This window comes from Anoplolepis gracilipes, chromosome 10, assembly GCF_047496725.1.
Source record: "Anoplolepis gracilipes chromosome 10, ASM4749672v1, whole genome shotgun sequence".
Taxonomy (NCBI): domain Eukaryota; kingdom Metazoa; phylum Arthropoda; class Insecta; order Hymenoptera; family Formicidae; genus Anoplolepis; species Anoplolepis gracilipes.
Genome location: NC_132979.1, coordinates 288602 through 303341, shown reverse-complemented (window position 1 = coordinate 303341; position 14740 = coordinate 288602). Strand labels below are relative to the sequence as shown.

The 14740-nt window shown below is 31.5% G+C and overlaps 2 protein-coding genes across 4 annotated transcripts; one reads left to right on the top strand and one right to left on the bottom strand.

Annotated features, from left to right (window-relative positions):
- Positions 1-1609: 1609 nt before the first annotated feature.
- Mpc1 (mitochondrial pyruvate carrier) lies at positions 1610-3243 on the top strand. Of its 2 annotated transcripts, none has more exons than XM_072900609.1 (4): positions 1610-1889; positions 2021-2454; positions 2562-2662; positions 2989-3243. In XM_072900609.1, the coding sequence occupies exons 2-4, from the start codon at positions 2399-2401 to the stop codon at positions 3141-3143; spliced, it is 312 nt and encodes a 103-aa protein (XP_072756710.1). In that variant the 5' UTR covers positions 1610-1889; positions 2021-2398; the 3' UTR covers positions 3144-3243. The 2 variants fall into 2 exon arrangements, with proteins under 2 accessions (XP_072756710.1, XP_072756711.1); XM_072900610.1 differs by lacking the exon at positions 1610-1889 and having other exon boundaries at positions 1902-2167; positions 2232-2454.
- A 1627-nt stretch (positions 3244-4870) lies between these two features.
- LOC140670583 (uncharacterized) lies at positions 4871-14729 on the bottom strand. Of its 2 annotated transcripts, XM_072901250.1 has the most exons (13): positions 14268-14729; positions 8700-9412; positions 8461-8579; positions 8241-8385; positions 8027-8156; positions 7767-7932; positions 7512-7692; positions 7072-7430; positions 6735-6891; positions 6402-6533; positions 6066-6183; positions 5420-5574; positions 4871-5217 (listed from the first exon to the last, which is right to left on the bottom strand). In XM_072901250.1, exons 2-13 carry the CDS (start codon positions 9353-9355, stop codon positions 5112-5114), a joined length of 2424 nt encoding a protein of 807 aa, XP_072757351.1. In that variant the 5' UTR covers positions 9356-9412; positions 14268-14729; the 3' UTR covers positions 4871-5111. The 2 variants fall into 2 exon arrangements, with proteins under 2 accessions (XP_072757351.1, XP_072757350.1); XM_072901249.1 differs by lacking the exon at positions 14268-14729 and having other exon boundaries at positions 8700-9665.
- Between the last annotated feature and the right edge of the window lie 11 nt (positions 14730-14740).

Genomic DNA, 14740 nt, shown 5'->3' with positions numbered 1-14740 from the left:
TGCTACGTATGAAAAGTTGCAAACTTATGTGAAACCATATAAAATTACAGATCTCGTCACACACTAAAAATACCGGGCAATGTTAGTTGTATTGTGTGTATTTTATAATATTTTATATAATATTTTATGTAATATAAAAAAATGTAAAACTATAAGTTTATTTTTTGTAGAGCGTTTTGAGCTATATAACATATAATATTTTTAAATACTCTATAAAAATTTGTTTGCCTAAATGTATATGTCTAGTATATGTATATTAATATCTGTATAAATTATTATGTCAAATATTAAATTTTTCTTTGACAATATATATTTATAAATCTTACTTTACACGTATTTTTAATGATTAATAATTTTTGAATAAACAACGAGCGACGGCTAAAATTTGTTAAATGTTACTCAAGATTATGACAATAACATACAAAATTTTATTTTGATGAAAACAGCAGTATATAACAACTGGAAGTGCTTGTATAATTTTTTTTATTATGTTAACGTTATAAAAAATTAAGGTGATTTCACGTTTAAAAATGTTACGTTGACTTTTATACATGATTCTATATATAGACTTTGAAAAAATGACCTAGGTTTTAAAATTTAAGATTATCAAACTTTTACTCTCTCAAAACTATATAAATTTTGTCTGAAATATTTTTTGGACATCAAATTTAGGAGATAATATATTAGCTGTTTCCATTAAAATAGAATACACTCTAAGATTGGCTCTTTTAATCAATATATTTGTCATTATATTTTGATAGTATATTATCATCATTGTCGTTTTCCAAATAATTATCTTTTAACAATGAAATTTAATTTTTTTTTATTAATTTTTTTTAAATAAAGTCATATGTACTAAAAAGTATATTAATAGTAATAATTTTATGTGTAAAAGCTATACCAGTGTTTAATCGAGTTATTTAGAGTTATTTAATAATCATTATTAATAATCTTTATTATTAATTTGTATTGAAATTCGAGGTGAGAATTAAAATAAAGAGAAGGAATGGGAAGAGGGACAGAGAGAAGAAATGGAAAGAGAGAGATAAATAAAATGAACGAAAGAAAAAGAAAGAGGAAGAAACAGAATGGGGAAAAAAACAAGGTTTTTAAGTAAATGGACAGTTCCCATTTCGTATTCTTACTATCTTACCGTAAACCAATGAGATATTGAGGCGTGAAGTGACTCTCTTGTCACTGTCTAGTTCCAAACGGTCTGTTCGTTGATTGGTTAGTCAGTACTTTCATTGCCTCGCCATTGGATGCTTTCCGTTTAGTGACACACGCAAGCATCATTTTGTCTTTTTTCAAAATCCAATAACAACTCGTCAACATTCAACGTTGATTTGTCAATTCCAACAGTAAGAACCAATCACGTTCGATCGTTACTAAGTGGTTTGTTCTGCTGAACTCACCCTATGAATATTATAATTTTATCGCGATTGTCTCTATTTTTTGGCCGTAAATACGAAAACTACCTACGAATCTCTGTCGGCCGACAGAGGTCTCTACTATGTCTCCTGTCACCTTTAAAGAATGAAATAGTGTGATTGTATTAGTACCACAGCTTCTATGTATTACAGATGTATGTGATTAGTACACGTATTAAAGTTATAATTACACATCAGTGTAAACTAGACTTGCATACTCAATTGATTTATGAATATCAAGGAAAACTGAGCATACGCAGAAAATAAAGAAAAAAAGGACTGTGATAGTTATTATACTCTTTTTTGGCTTATTTCTAACCTAAAGGATTAAATAAACTGCTACGCGTTTCAAAGTTATTATAGTTTATCAGTATAGGTTACACTGATTAAAATTATGATTTTCATGACTTTTAGTGTACAGTCACTGTATAAATTTTCGTAATACAGTACTATTGAAAAGTTAGTTTCGATATGAAATAATATTTACAATTTTGAGATTAAATTATATTTTACAAGACAAATCTTGATTTTAACTCACAAATTAATGATTAATTGTATACATTTTAAAAGGCTAAAAATACTTTGCGCAGTGTCAAATTCGTGAATCTCGAAATGTGTTCAAGATTTTATTTACAACAAACCTAACCATTGGAACTTTTAACGTAGCTGATCTATATACAGTTCCTGCTTAACTAGCGTGGATAATCGCAAAGTGGACAAATGGGACGCTACCGATTGTATGCTTATTTATTCGAGATTATGCAACATTATGTTATTTAATTTTTCTTTAACCGTAAGCAGCGATTGGCGAAAGAACATCCTTCAAGATTCAGTTCTCCGCATATCTGCACGTCTTTGCCACTCGCGCGTCTAATCATCCGATTTCATCGAATCTTTACATATTTCATCGAACAAGCGAATAGTTTTCTTTTCTCTTCGATAGACGAGACACATATAGGCGTCCGAAAATGAATCGTTTCGCAAAGATCCTTAGGAGTAAGGAAACTCGTGATTATTTTATGAGGCAAGTGCGGCTGATTACGTTGCCCGTTATCAGACATGTTTATGTAATGTCCATTACATTTTATATGCAGATTATGAAAATTGCACGTGCAAACATTTTTCTTTCAGCACGCATTTTTGGGGTCCAGTTGCCAATTGGGCAATTCCGATTGCTGCCATTTGCGATATCCGGAGGGATCCTAAGTTCATCAGTGGAAAAATGACTTTTGGTTAGTTCAGTTAATCCTTTCATACACTTTCTTGTCTCGGTTTATTTTGAGAAAAAGACAGATATTCGAATTTTATGATATTGTTTATTCTACATTTAAATTTATTCATAATTTTGTTTTTTAAAAGTTTATTATTTTCATTTAAAAGTTTATTAGTTTTATTTAACTGTGAAATAGAAAACAAATATGTGCTTTAAATATTTATATAGTATATTAATATAATGTCTATATTATCATAAATTTACCAAAATTACTTTTTCGAAAAATTTGTAATTATATCTGTCATTAATATAAATTTTTTAAGATTATATTTTTATTTTTTTCAGCCTTATGTTTATATTCAATAATGTTCATGAGATTTGCAATCAAGGTGCAACCACGCAATATGCTTCTATTTGCCTGTCATTTTGTTAATGAAGGTGCACAAATTACGCAAGGTTGTAGATTTATTAATTATCATTATCTCGATAAAAAGGAATAGTAAATTAAGAAATAAATGATTCTTGCTTATATGTGAAATATTATATTAGTAAAAAATTGTCTCACACATGTATATAAAGAGAAAGAGAGAGAGAGAGAGAAAGAAAGGGAGAGACTGGATTCTTGTTAAATATATATACAAATATATGAAATATAAATATAAAAATGTTTGATTAATAATAAGTATATTTTAACAATAATATATTGTTCTTTTTTTCATTAACATTTTGTCAATTTATCAAAGTTATGAATAATGGGTAATCCCTCAAGTTGTTAATCACTCAAGAAAAATTTTGATTTTTCTAAAAAATTGTATATTTTTTAATTACTTTTAGAAATATATTTGATAGCAATTAAAGCACAATTGAAGGCAAAAATTTTCTTATCTTTCAATTTATCAGGTAGAATCACTTTTTAAATTTTATTGTTGAACACTGTGCATATTAAAAAAATTTTTTCTCTCTGGATTTATGAATAAAATTATCTGAAAGATCAAAGAATATTCAAGGAATTTCTTTACCAAAGTTTGAATATAAATCTCGAAATTATATACACATAAATTTTTAATTATTTTGCAAATACAGCTTTACTAGAGGTATGTTTATATTTTTTTCCCAAAATTGCATTTGTAAGTAATTTAAATTATATAAAGCACTAAAATATAAATATTTAAAACACTGAAAATGTTTATAAGACAAGTTTTGTGAATTATATCATACTTTGTACAAAAATTGCCTTTAGAATTATGAGAGGGTTTCTAATATAAAAAATATATAAATATCTTTGAATATATATAAAATTCTTTAGAAATCTTTATAAAAAGTTCAATTACATTCGAAGAATATATTATAGATATACAAATATAACAAGTTATTATTTTGTATTATCATTACAAAGATTTGATTTGTCATCTTTTCATTTCATTATTTTTAGTAATATTAACTTAACTTATGTTTAATGGACGGCATGAATATTATAGTTGCTAACATAAAGATACAACAATAGACTTTTACAATATTAAGCCTTATGAAGTACAGATACATATAAATATATATATATATATATACACACACACATACACACACACAGTATGTTTAAGAGAAGTATTAATACGTTTATTTTTTTAACTTTGATAGAGTTATGAAAACGTTCTTTAAATAACAATTTTTATTTAAAAAATCTAGACCTAAATGAAATTTTTTAATTCTCCTTCAAAGTATTTATAATGTTTCTTTTATTTTTTTTTTAACAGACTAATATATATATTTTATTAGAGTTTTATAAGGCACTGGATGAAAAATTTAATAATGTACATTAAAATGGAGTTGGTGATTATTCATGTCATTATTTTTGCTCTTAATCATGGAAAAATAAAATATCTTCAAAAAAATGTTTCTTAATCAATCACTTAAATTATTGCTATAAAAATCATTCTGAAAGTTTAATTAAAACAATCATCCTTCTGTATGTAAATAATCTTTCTATGTATAAATATTGTAATAATAATAGTTATATGAAAGACGATTGTTTTAATCATGTTTTGTACAATTAAATATTGTCTAACTCTATTATATATATAAATCTTTTAAAAAACAATTTTTATTTCAAGAATTTTTTAATATTTTTTTAATTGCAGATTTAATGACTTTGCTTTGATATTTTTCTTCTCTATACTTTCCTATACTTCTTTAGAAGAAATGATATTAAAATAAAAATTATGATTTGAGATTCTTTTATTACTTAGTATTGTACCAAGAAAAATTTATGCCTTATGCACAATTAATTATATTAGTTTCGATAAAAAAATAATTTTTCTATACACTATCTTCTGAATCTTGGTCTTATTAGCCTAATGAAATTTAATTTATTTTGTAATTTTATTAATTAAAAAAAAAAAAAATTACATCAAACATGTAACATTTAAGCCAAACACACTGTGTATATGTATATGCATGTGTATATTTTATATTTACCTTCTTCGATTTTGAAAAAATATTATCAAGACTGGCAGTAGAAATACCCAACTGACTTGAATTGATGCGGCACCAGCCAATCGACATTTAAACATATCGTATCTAAAATAACAATGTATACAATATAAATATAAATTACTATTCTTTATATAAGATAATTATTAAATATATATATATATATGTGTATATATATATATATATATATATATATATATATATATATATATATATTTATATATAATTTCAAGATATGTATAACAGCTTAATAATAGTTTTCAAACATTTATAAAAGTAATATAAATACCTGGTTTCTTTATCATTCACAATATTATTAAATTCCGCTTCGACTAATTGCCCATCATAATATGTAATCAAATCCTCAAATGGATATTCAAAGCCCTGTTTACATTCACATTTATATCCACCTGTCTCAAATCCTCTTCCAAGAATAGGTACACACTGCAAAAATAAACTAGTTAAAATTTATTCTCCACGAACATACGTAAAATTATCATGTACAAAAAATATTTTGGAATTATAGCAAATATATCCTTCTTTGATATAATTTTTGAATTTACACAGGATATCTCAGAGTTACTGCATTACCTACTAATAGTAGATTCTGAAGATCGTTTGGAGTCGAGGGAAAGATCATTTTTTTTTACAAGTTTTTTATTTTTATAAGTCTTAAATTCTATTAAAGTAAACTATTAAATTCTACTTGAACAATGTAGTTTGGGTAATCTTTAAACTCCATACAATTTAGTTTATGAAAAGCCCTACCTTTTTAATCATTTATAAAGAAACTATTGATACTTCGACATTTTCATTAAGGAAAAATCATCTCTAAATGATTTTAAGAATTTACCGTTATAGCAATATGGTAATTATAAAATATATCCCATATAATAAATATTATTATTGTTTAATATAATAGAATAATAACTTACATATGACGTCTTTTTATCGCACTTGTGCGTATCTTTGAATGCGTTTGGTTGATAAAATTTATCGTCGCATTGGTTTATATCTAGCTGAAGTAAGTCCATGGTAACAGCTACAATACCTCTGTAAGTATCTTAATGTTAAATATGATCTTTCTCGTTTCCTCTCGTTTTTATTATGAAACTGGTTTTGTGTCTCCGTAGCGTGTTTCTCACATTGAATTTTTCTGATACACATGCTCTCTCGCGCGCGCATATATAACACATACATATACATACTCACGTACACATACAGAGACACATATTCTCCATGTGTGATCGCACACCGACGAGAATACTTACTTGAATTCCAGTTTCTCCTTCAAGCTGTCCCAGCCGAAAAACGGGGATGCATAGGTAATTACCCACTTCTTCACCTTGCCGTTACAATCGAAGTATGGAGTTGTCCAGTGCCCATGATCCAGGTTTGCTGCCCTACACAGACAACCCATCCACCATATTCCCACACATTAGAATAAATACTTTAGAGATCGGATTTCCCTTATCCTCCGGGAACATAATCCTTTTATACTTTAATGCTTTACTTATCATCGCTTCAGAGCATGTCGATAAGATATATATGTAATTATCATCGCGTAAATTTTGCATTAACAAACGATACGCGCATTTCCTTACCTGTAAAAATTCGGGTAGTGTTCAAACTTTTTTAGATGCTCTCCAGTTTCATTGAATCGAATCTTTATCTTCATATAGTATTTTTCCAACTGATCAAAGTTCGTCGCCCAACGTTGTTTTAATACTTGAAAATAACTTTTCTTCGTGTATATTTCATCTAATAATACAAATATAACAAATAATAAAGCTTAAATTAATCTATTTAAAAAGTTTATGTATAATAGAAATATGTACAAAATGATTTACTAATGGAACAAATTTAATTAAAAATAGATTCTACTTTTCATAGATTTAACTTTTCAAATTATTTTTTCTTTCGATATGAATCTCACTTTACCTGTGTCATTCAGTCTGGCTAAGTCTTCAAGTTTAAATTTACGCGTATTTAACTGAGTTTTGTAAGCATATGGGGCGAAGAATGTTCTGTTAGTAAATTTATTACGATCCCAAAAGACACTGGCTGACCATATCCTTGTATCACCAAGTACCAAAGCTAATGTCTCCCCTATCATTTGGTCTTCCGTCAGCGGTCTGTCGGCTACTCTTTTGCCCGAATATACTTCCAAGGGATCGGATATTTGAAGGAATGCACTGATAAAGTTCGCCAATCTAGTTGCCATTTTTGCTTCATTTTCAAAAAATTCCTCTGCGCCGAAACTAATATCACCGCGTAATATTAAATCTTGCGGTGCATAACTGGGGAAACACAATTTAAAAATATTGTTTAGTTAAAATAAATATTTCAATAATAGAAAATGCGATAGTAACACTACATACTTCTTGCAAGTTCTCGAATTCATGCCCAAGATAAATTTGAGAACCTGGTCAATGTTCATCTTTGTCTCGTAAAGTGCAGCTGAGCCAGTTGAATAATTCCTATAGTTATGATACTGTTCGAGATATTTTTCCCTGATATATGATTTTGCTTTCTCCCATTGTACTGGCATTTTATGAATCCCTGCAGGATGAAATTCTCATTAAAGTATATTTTTTTTGTTGATTAATACAGTAAAAAAAAAAAAAAACGCATACAGCCAATCCGCAGGCAATCAAAAGCATTGTAGTATTGTTCTTGCGTCGCTCTTTCCACTATTTCCCCAAGGTAGGGTCGTCGTACGACTGTCGGTAGCCTATAACCGGGTCTACATCTACATTGATATCCGCCTCTTCTGAAGCCCCAACCATGTATCGGCTCACACTGTAAAGAAGGCATATACAGCAATATTATTGTGTGTGTGTCTACACTTTTAATGAATGTAATTTAATTTACATCATAACATTTAAATACACACCTCTGTAGTATCCGTTTTACATCTCGCAGTATTGGCAAATCTATTAGGACCACTGTTCCCTTTACCCTTGGGACATTGATTTATGTCTATTCTGTCGAAATCCATTTCCATCACTGAGACAGCAGTATACCTAACAGATTTTTTATTTATTACAATTTATAAACTCTGTACTAATTTAATAATAATATAAACTCATTATATTAATGTAACATACGTTGGGTATTCAATGTGTCTGAAACCAGTATGCCGTGGATAGATATCTGCTACAGGTGATACCGCAGCCACAATCCATCGATTTGACCGACCGCAATCAAAATATGGCCTTGTCCATTTCACAGGTCCAGGATATTCATCAGCACCTGCAATGCAAATTAGAAATAGAATAGATATGAGCGTCACATAGATTATGGAATTGCTTTCAATTCTTATATTACCAGGTGGACCGTGGAAAGTAAATGTTTCATTTGTATTATTGGCATATCGAATTTCAACTTGGTAAGTTGTTTTAGTATCATGCCTTTTAGCCACGTTATCTGGTAACCATTTTTTGTACCTGTAAAATATAGGATAATTATAAAATAAAATATACAAATTAATGTTAATCGACTAAATTTAATTTTCATTAATTTTTATGCAAAAGGCTATTTTTGCAAAAAAAAGTGCTTTAATATACCATTCGTTTATACGATAAAAATCAGTAGTGTAGTCATCGCTGAGTCTAGTAGTGGGATATGCTCCTAAATCTTGCACGGTAAACGTATTCCTAGTGGATATTCTCTCCAAGTGTATAGGATCATTGAAGTCGTCTGCTCGGAAGGTGCGTGGCGCGAATCTGGGATAAGTTTTATTGAAGAAACCTCTGTAGGATGGCGAATAAGACGTGTTGGGCGAAAAGTAAATGGCCGAGGCGTTGATGTACGGATTGGAGGAGACATCCGCCACTGTAGACAGGAAGTAGTACATCATGCCCGGATCATAAGTATCGTTGATCGCCGGCCGGATAAATCGCGACTGCAGGATGTAACTCCAGAAGAAGCTCCTGCTAAGCGCCATATTATGGAGGTGCAACAAGGCTGTGCGATTCGGAAACACGGGATTGATATTGATATCCTTGATGTCGGGAAGATGTGACACCGCATCCTCCGGCAGGTATAAGTCACCGAGATGCTGAATTGGACAATTGTCCTCGTTTACTTTGTCCATTCGCATCCGAATCTCGTCGAAGGGGTCGCGGGCTTGCCACTCGTACTGCCCGACAACGCCCATCAGCTGATAGTAAAACCAGCAAGCGACGATGATCGGCGTCATCGTGTGAAGAAGGGTAATCATTTTTGACAAGTGCCTTTTTGATCAAATTAATCCGGGCCGTAAGGTTGCATCTAAAAGCTATTCGGATAAAACACTTTACATTTTTTTTCTCCTCTCTCGTTTCTATCGAATTCTACAATTCGTAGTGAATTTATACTTTGTATTTTATTATAAACAGATTATAACACTAGTCTTTAGTACGTTTGGTTTATTGTAAGATCGAATTTTGAACTGATTTTTTAATAAATTTTATAATCTTTCAATCGAACTGCACACACGAACGTTGGGAGTAAACACGCCCAATCGAATAAGAGAGACGAGAGACGCGTGTTTCATAAGTTTCCGCGAGTGCTTCGACTATGACGTCATCTCAGCCTATGGCTGAGCTTGAGAAGAATGGGTGCGTTCAGAGAACAGAACGGTTGGACAACTGTTAAGTAATTTATCAACATAATTGGTCTAGATTTATAGATCTAACAGTAAAGACCATAATAAATTACCATTATAAATTATATATAAACCGCTCAAATTTGAACTTGAATTTGCGTGAACCTTTGAACGCAGCCATAGATTTTGATATTATGACCGTGCTCTGTCCTTATTCAACTTTCAGCGAGAACAAAGATACAACAATGCTTTTAGCGCGCTCCTTAACATAATCTATAAAATCTATATAAAGGTTTATTTTTTATCCTTTGAAATTGCACTTTTTGTTTCTCTTCTTTTTCTCTCCAATTTTTAAAGACATATTTATCTTATTTTTAGTATACGCTAATGTAAAAAATTCAGAAATAAAAAAAAAAAAAAAAAACAAATCTTATGCTATATTAATAAGGTCTGTTCTTTGTAGTTAAACTTCTTTTCTTTTTTTAAAGAACCTAAGACTTTTGTGACTGGTTCTCTATGGGCCACTTTGACCAAGCTCCGATTAATTCGCTTTCCTTTTCCTTCTTATGAATTTCTGTCCTTGAAAAGAAAAGGAAAACGAAATCGGAGCTTGATTGAAGTGATCCTATATCTAACTTTTCTTTGACTTCTGAAAGCATATCCATAGACTGCATTTAGCAGACTCAACAGTTGAACAACATTACATTAGATTTTCCGTAAATAATAATCAACGTTGATTTGTTGGTTTTCAAAATAAAAACTAATGATATTCGATGGTTGAGTCTACTGCGCTCATAGATATTGATTTATTATCTAAGGTGATCATACAATACGACTGATCAATCAGAAGATCCTAGGGTTCAATTGGTCATCTGTCGACAGTGTACGTACACTGCCCAACAATAATTCATTCCATTCCCCTAGCGAGTTTATATAGGATACGTAACATATCTTATATAACCTCGCTAGGGAAATGGAACAAATTATTGTCGGGTGGTGTACGCATCGTACGCTTTCAGTTGTATGTGTGCGACGTTGAGTGTCGACCATAGTGCTTATACTACTGGAGGGGCCTTGCTTATATGTAGCCAAATTTGTTGAAGAAGTACAAAGAGGCTATTCTATCTCTCTTATTGTGACCTGTCCACTTTGGAGTGTCCTCATGAGAAAGGAGGATAGTCTACATAGGAGGACAGCCACAATGTGGCCACACTATATATGGTCGATGTTCACAGTCCGTTCTTATATCTAAGATAAAAGTAAGGTCTTAAAATTCGGCGATCTGATTGGCTGAACAAAGTCTTAAGACGATCTAAAACGCGATGATCTAAAATGATTTAAGATGATCTTAAATATAAGAACGGACTCTGAATGATCGATCTCGAAATCAAATTGTCTGTACTAATCTTATCCGGATTGATCGGTAGCTTGTATAACATTAGAAAATGTTAATTAGATTTTTTATTACAGAACTTCAGTTTTAAAGGTATTTTAATTGAAAGTACATTTGACATCAAAATTTCAGATAAAATATTTGGTAGCGTCTCGACGATATATGCTCTAGTATGAATGTAGTAGTATAACCAGTTCAGACTTACAATTAGACAATTTTTATATGTGCGTATGTGCGTATATGCTTGATATTGTGACACTATTATGTCGCTTAGTATATATAAAAAATTATTTCTAAATGATTGATTTGGAAATTTTTTAAAAACATTTTTTTAGCAATATAGATGAGTTATAACTTTCTATCAAATAAGTTTAATATATTTTGGAAATTTCTATTTTTTCAGCTATTTAAAATAGGTTTTTGCGCGCGTTTCGAAAACTCGATTTAAAACAATCAAATTAATCGCTCTGAAAATATTTTCCTTCTTGTTTTTTATTACGGTTCCTATTTAAAAATCTTTTGCGTCTCGTTATCTCACCACAGGACAGTGTCCGCATGTTCTCAAATTATACCGGGTGTGTAAAAATAAAGAAGAACACTCTCTCTCTCTCTCTCTCTCTCTCTCTCTCTCTCTCTCTCTCTCTCTCTCTCTCTCTTCCTTTGCTACGTGTATAAGAATAGTTTCTATAAAGCGTAAGAAGAAAACAAAAGTATGACTTAATATGAGATAACATTTAGACGACCTTTATTATGATAATCCATATAGCGCCCTGGTCCAACGACCCCTCGAGGAAACCGGGCTCCGCCTTTACCTCCTCTGCTCCTCCTTCTTTTCCGAATTACGCACGGCTGTTCTGCCAAGCGATGGTTATTGTCCTGTAATACAGGTTCACCCCTATTTATCCCTAAAAAAGGGAGAATTTCTCTCAGAGGCAAACGAGTTTGCGCGAGAGCGAGTGAGGAGAAGGTAATACGACTCACTGCAGGTCTGCTGGGGGGAGGAGGGGGGCAATGTTAATGCCACACTGTTTATGCTAGCTTGTGAGGGGGGTCTCTCCTGAGAAAAATCTTCCTCACTGTCTGCATTCGTGGTGTGGATCGCCGATATTAACGTGGGAAACAAACCAAACTTGCACAACGCGGTCATTAAGTATTGTCGTCGGGAAAAATTCTCGTCGTCGTCTTCTCAGCTGCTGTGCGGTCGAGCATCACTTGATTCTCTGCACATGCTCTTGGGCTCACGCCAGTGAACTCCATCTTATACTGGAATGGCTAATATCGTGTTAAGAAAATGTACAGCGTGGAGATAAATAATAGAGAGATAAAGTATTATTTCTTTCTTTGTTTAGTAAATTCTAATTAGTCAACGATGACGAATCATCTTTTACAGATATAGTACTCGCTGCCCTCCTCTTAGTCTATGTTTCTTCCCCTATTTGACTAGTCATTTCAGTATAGGATAGAGTTGATTGGCTCACACTATATATCTTGTACAATACATTCATCGATATTTGAAACTAATAATATTTCAAATAATATTTCGCTCGCCATTTTACTATAGAATAAATAATGTATCCAAGTATAATATTTCTAGTATTCTTTTTTTAAGAAAATATTTAAAAGAATCAATTATTTTCAAATTTTTTGCAAAAATCTATCATTTGGATAAAAGATACTGTAATGTCTCTAAAGCCTGTATTAGACTACGTTATTGAGAATTGAGATTGAAGTTTCTTTTGTTCTGATTAGTCAAATTCTAATTGTTAATCTTCACTTTTCAATGCGTAGTCTGATACGGGCTTTAAGATGTGCTTATTTGTATTATTACTAGCGTCGAGACGCTACTATACAATAAGAATGCGTTTGGGGAGACTCTATTAGCGTGCTCTGTCCTTGTTCAACTTTCAATAGTAATAAAGAAAAAACGATGCTTTTAACGTGTTTCTTCCAGCGCACAAATTCTTTATTCTAATGTCAAACTTTTAAGTCAAAATTGTGCTTTCAATTAAACTATCTACAATTGAAGCTGTAATAAAAAAATCTAACAGTATTTTTTCATATCATGTCGATACAAGCTTTTGATACAAATGCTTAGTCTGAATAAAATTGATACAGTCAATTTGATTTCGAAATGTATTCGAAATCGTGGAATGTAACATTTTTTCTATTTCCAGATTTCAAATTATATACAGTGGAAGCTCGAAATAGCGAACATCTCTTCCATTCGTGCTTGGCCACTATCAAGTAGTACTGAATGAGAGTAACTAGCATGTTAGATCTATGGATGCAATGTCCTTTCTCAGTAGTGTACTTGAAAGGACGTGTTCGTGCAAGCCTCATGCGGTCATTACGGCCCTGAGTTTGACAAGAGTAGGGATAACCTTGTTATAGTGGACCAAAGCCCTGTACAGACACTAAGTCTGTCCTTTTTTTTAGTTGCACTAGTTCAGAGTTTATCCTTTTCCCTCCGCATTGGAAAGAGGAAGATAAACTCTCAACTAGTCCAGCTATAATAGTTTAATTAAAAAAAAGAACAGACCTATTATTTCGAGATTCCACTGTAATTATTAATCTCAAAATGAATATGAATATGAAAAAATATATTTATTTTAATTATCATTATTTTCAATTTTATACTTTTAATGATTTTAAATCATAATTAAAGCGCTTTGTTCTGTACGGTACAATTTATCGGTGGCCAAATACTATACTTTGCATTGCAAAATGCATGTGCGAATACGTAAATATATGTAAATAAGTACAGTACAACTGATAATGATAAGAATTTTTGAAAAATGGATAGAAATTCGCTAAATATGTTGCTTAAATTTCCACGTTCCACGATAACAATGATGTATTAGAACTACAAAAAAATATATTATACTATCAATTAGTATAACAAGAATGACATAAAAATTCAAACATAAAAAAAAAAAAAAAAAAAAAAAAAAGAGAAAGAGAGAGGCAGGAAAGAAATAGAGAAAATAGCAAACACGACAAAAAGAAAATTAAAAGAAAGGAAGAAGGACAAGAGAGATTATGAAAAAAGAAAAAGAAGGAGAATAAAATAAGGGAAACAGGAAAAGGAAGGTGTGTGGCAAACGGCGTGTGACGATGTTCGAGAAGAATTTTTGTAACAAGAACGTGGCCTACCGGCTGTTGGTTGGTAGTTTTCAGAATGGCCCGCTTCCGGCAGGGCCAATGTGGCGCAACACACGACGTAGTGCGACACCTGGCTGGCTCGTCTGCCCGCTTACTTGCCTGGTTGCCTGCCTGTTTGCCTGTCTGCCTGCTTATCTGCTTGCCTGCATGATTCTTAGCAGATAAAAATAATCACCAAGAAAATAGAAAAGTTCGAAGCCGAACAGGTTTCTGCAGAGCGAGAGCGAACGAGTCGACATATTCTTGCTCTCGCTTAGTTGGACCACACCGCACCACTTACGGTTAGCATGCAGGGCCGTATAATATTGTTAGCTAATTCCGCCCTCAGATTATTGCCGATCATTGCCAATTGGTGCTTTGATGAAGCAAACGTATATAGAGATGTGTCGAGAGCACAGAAATGCATGCTCGTAGATACCTATGTGCATCTACAATTTCACACGCAACTCATGTGTCTATGTGTG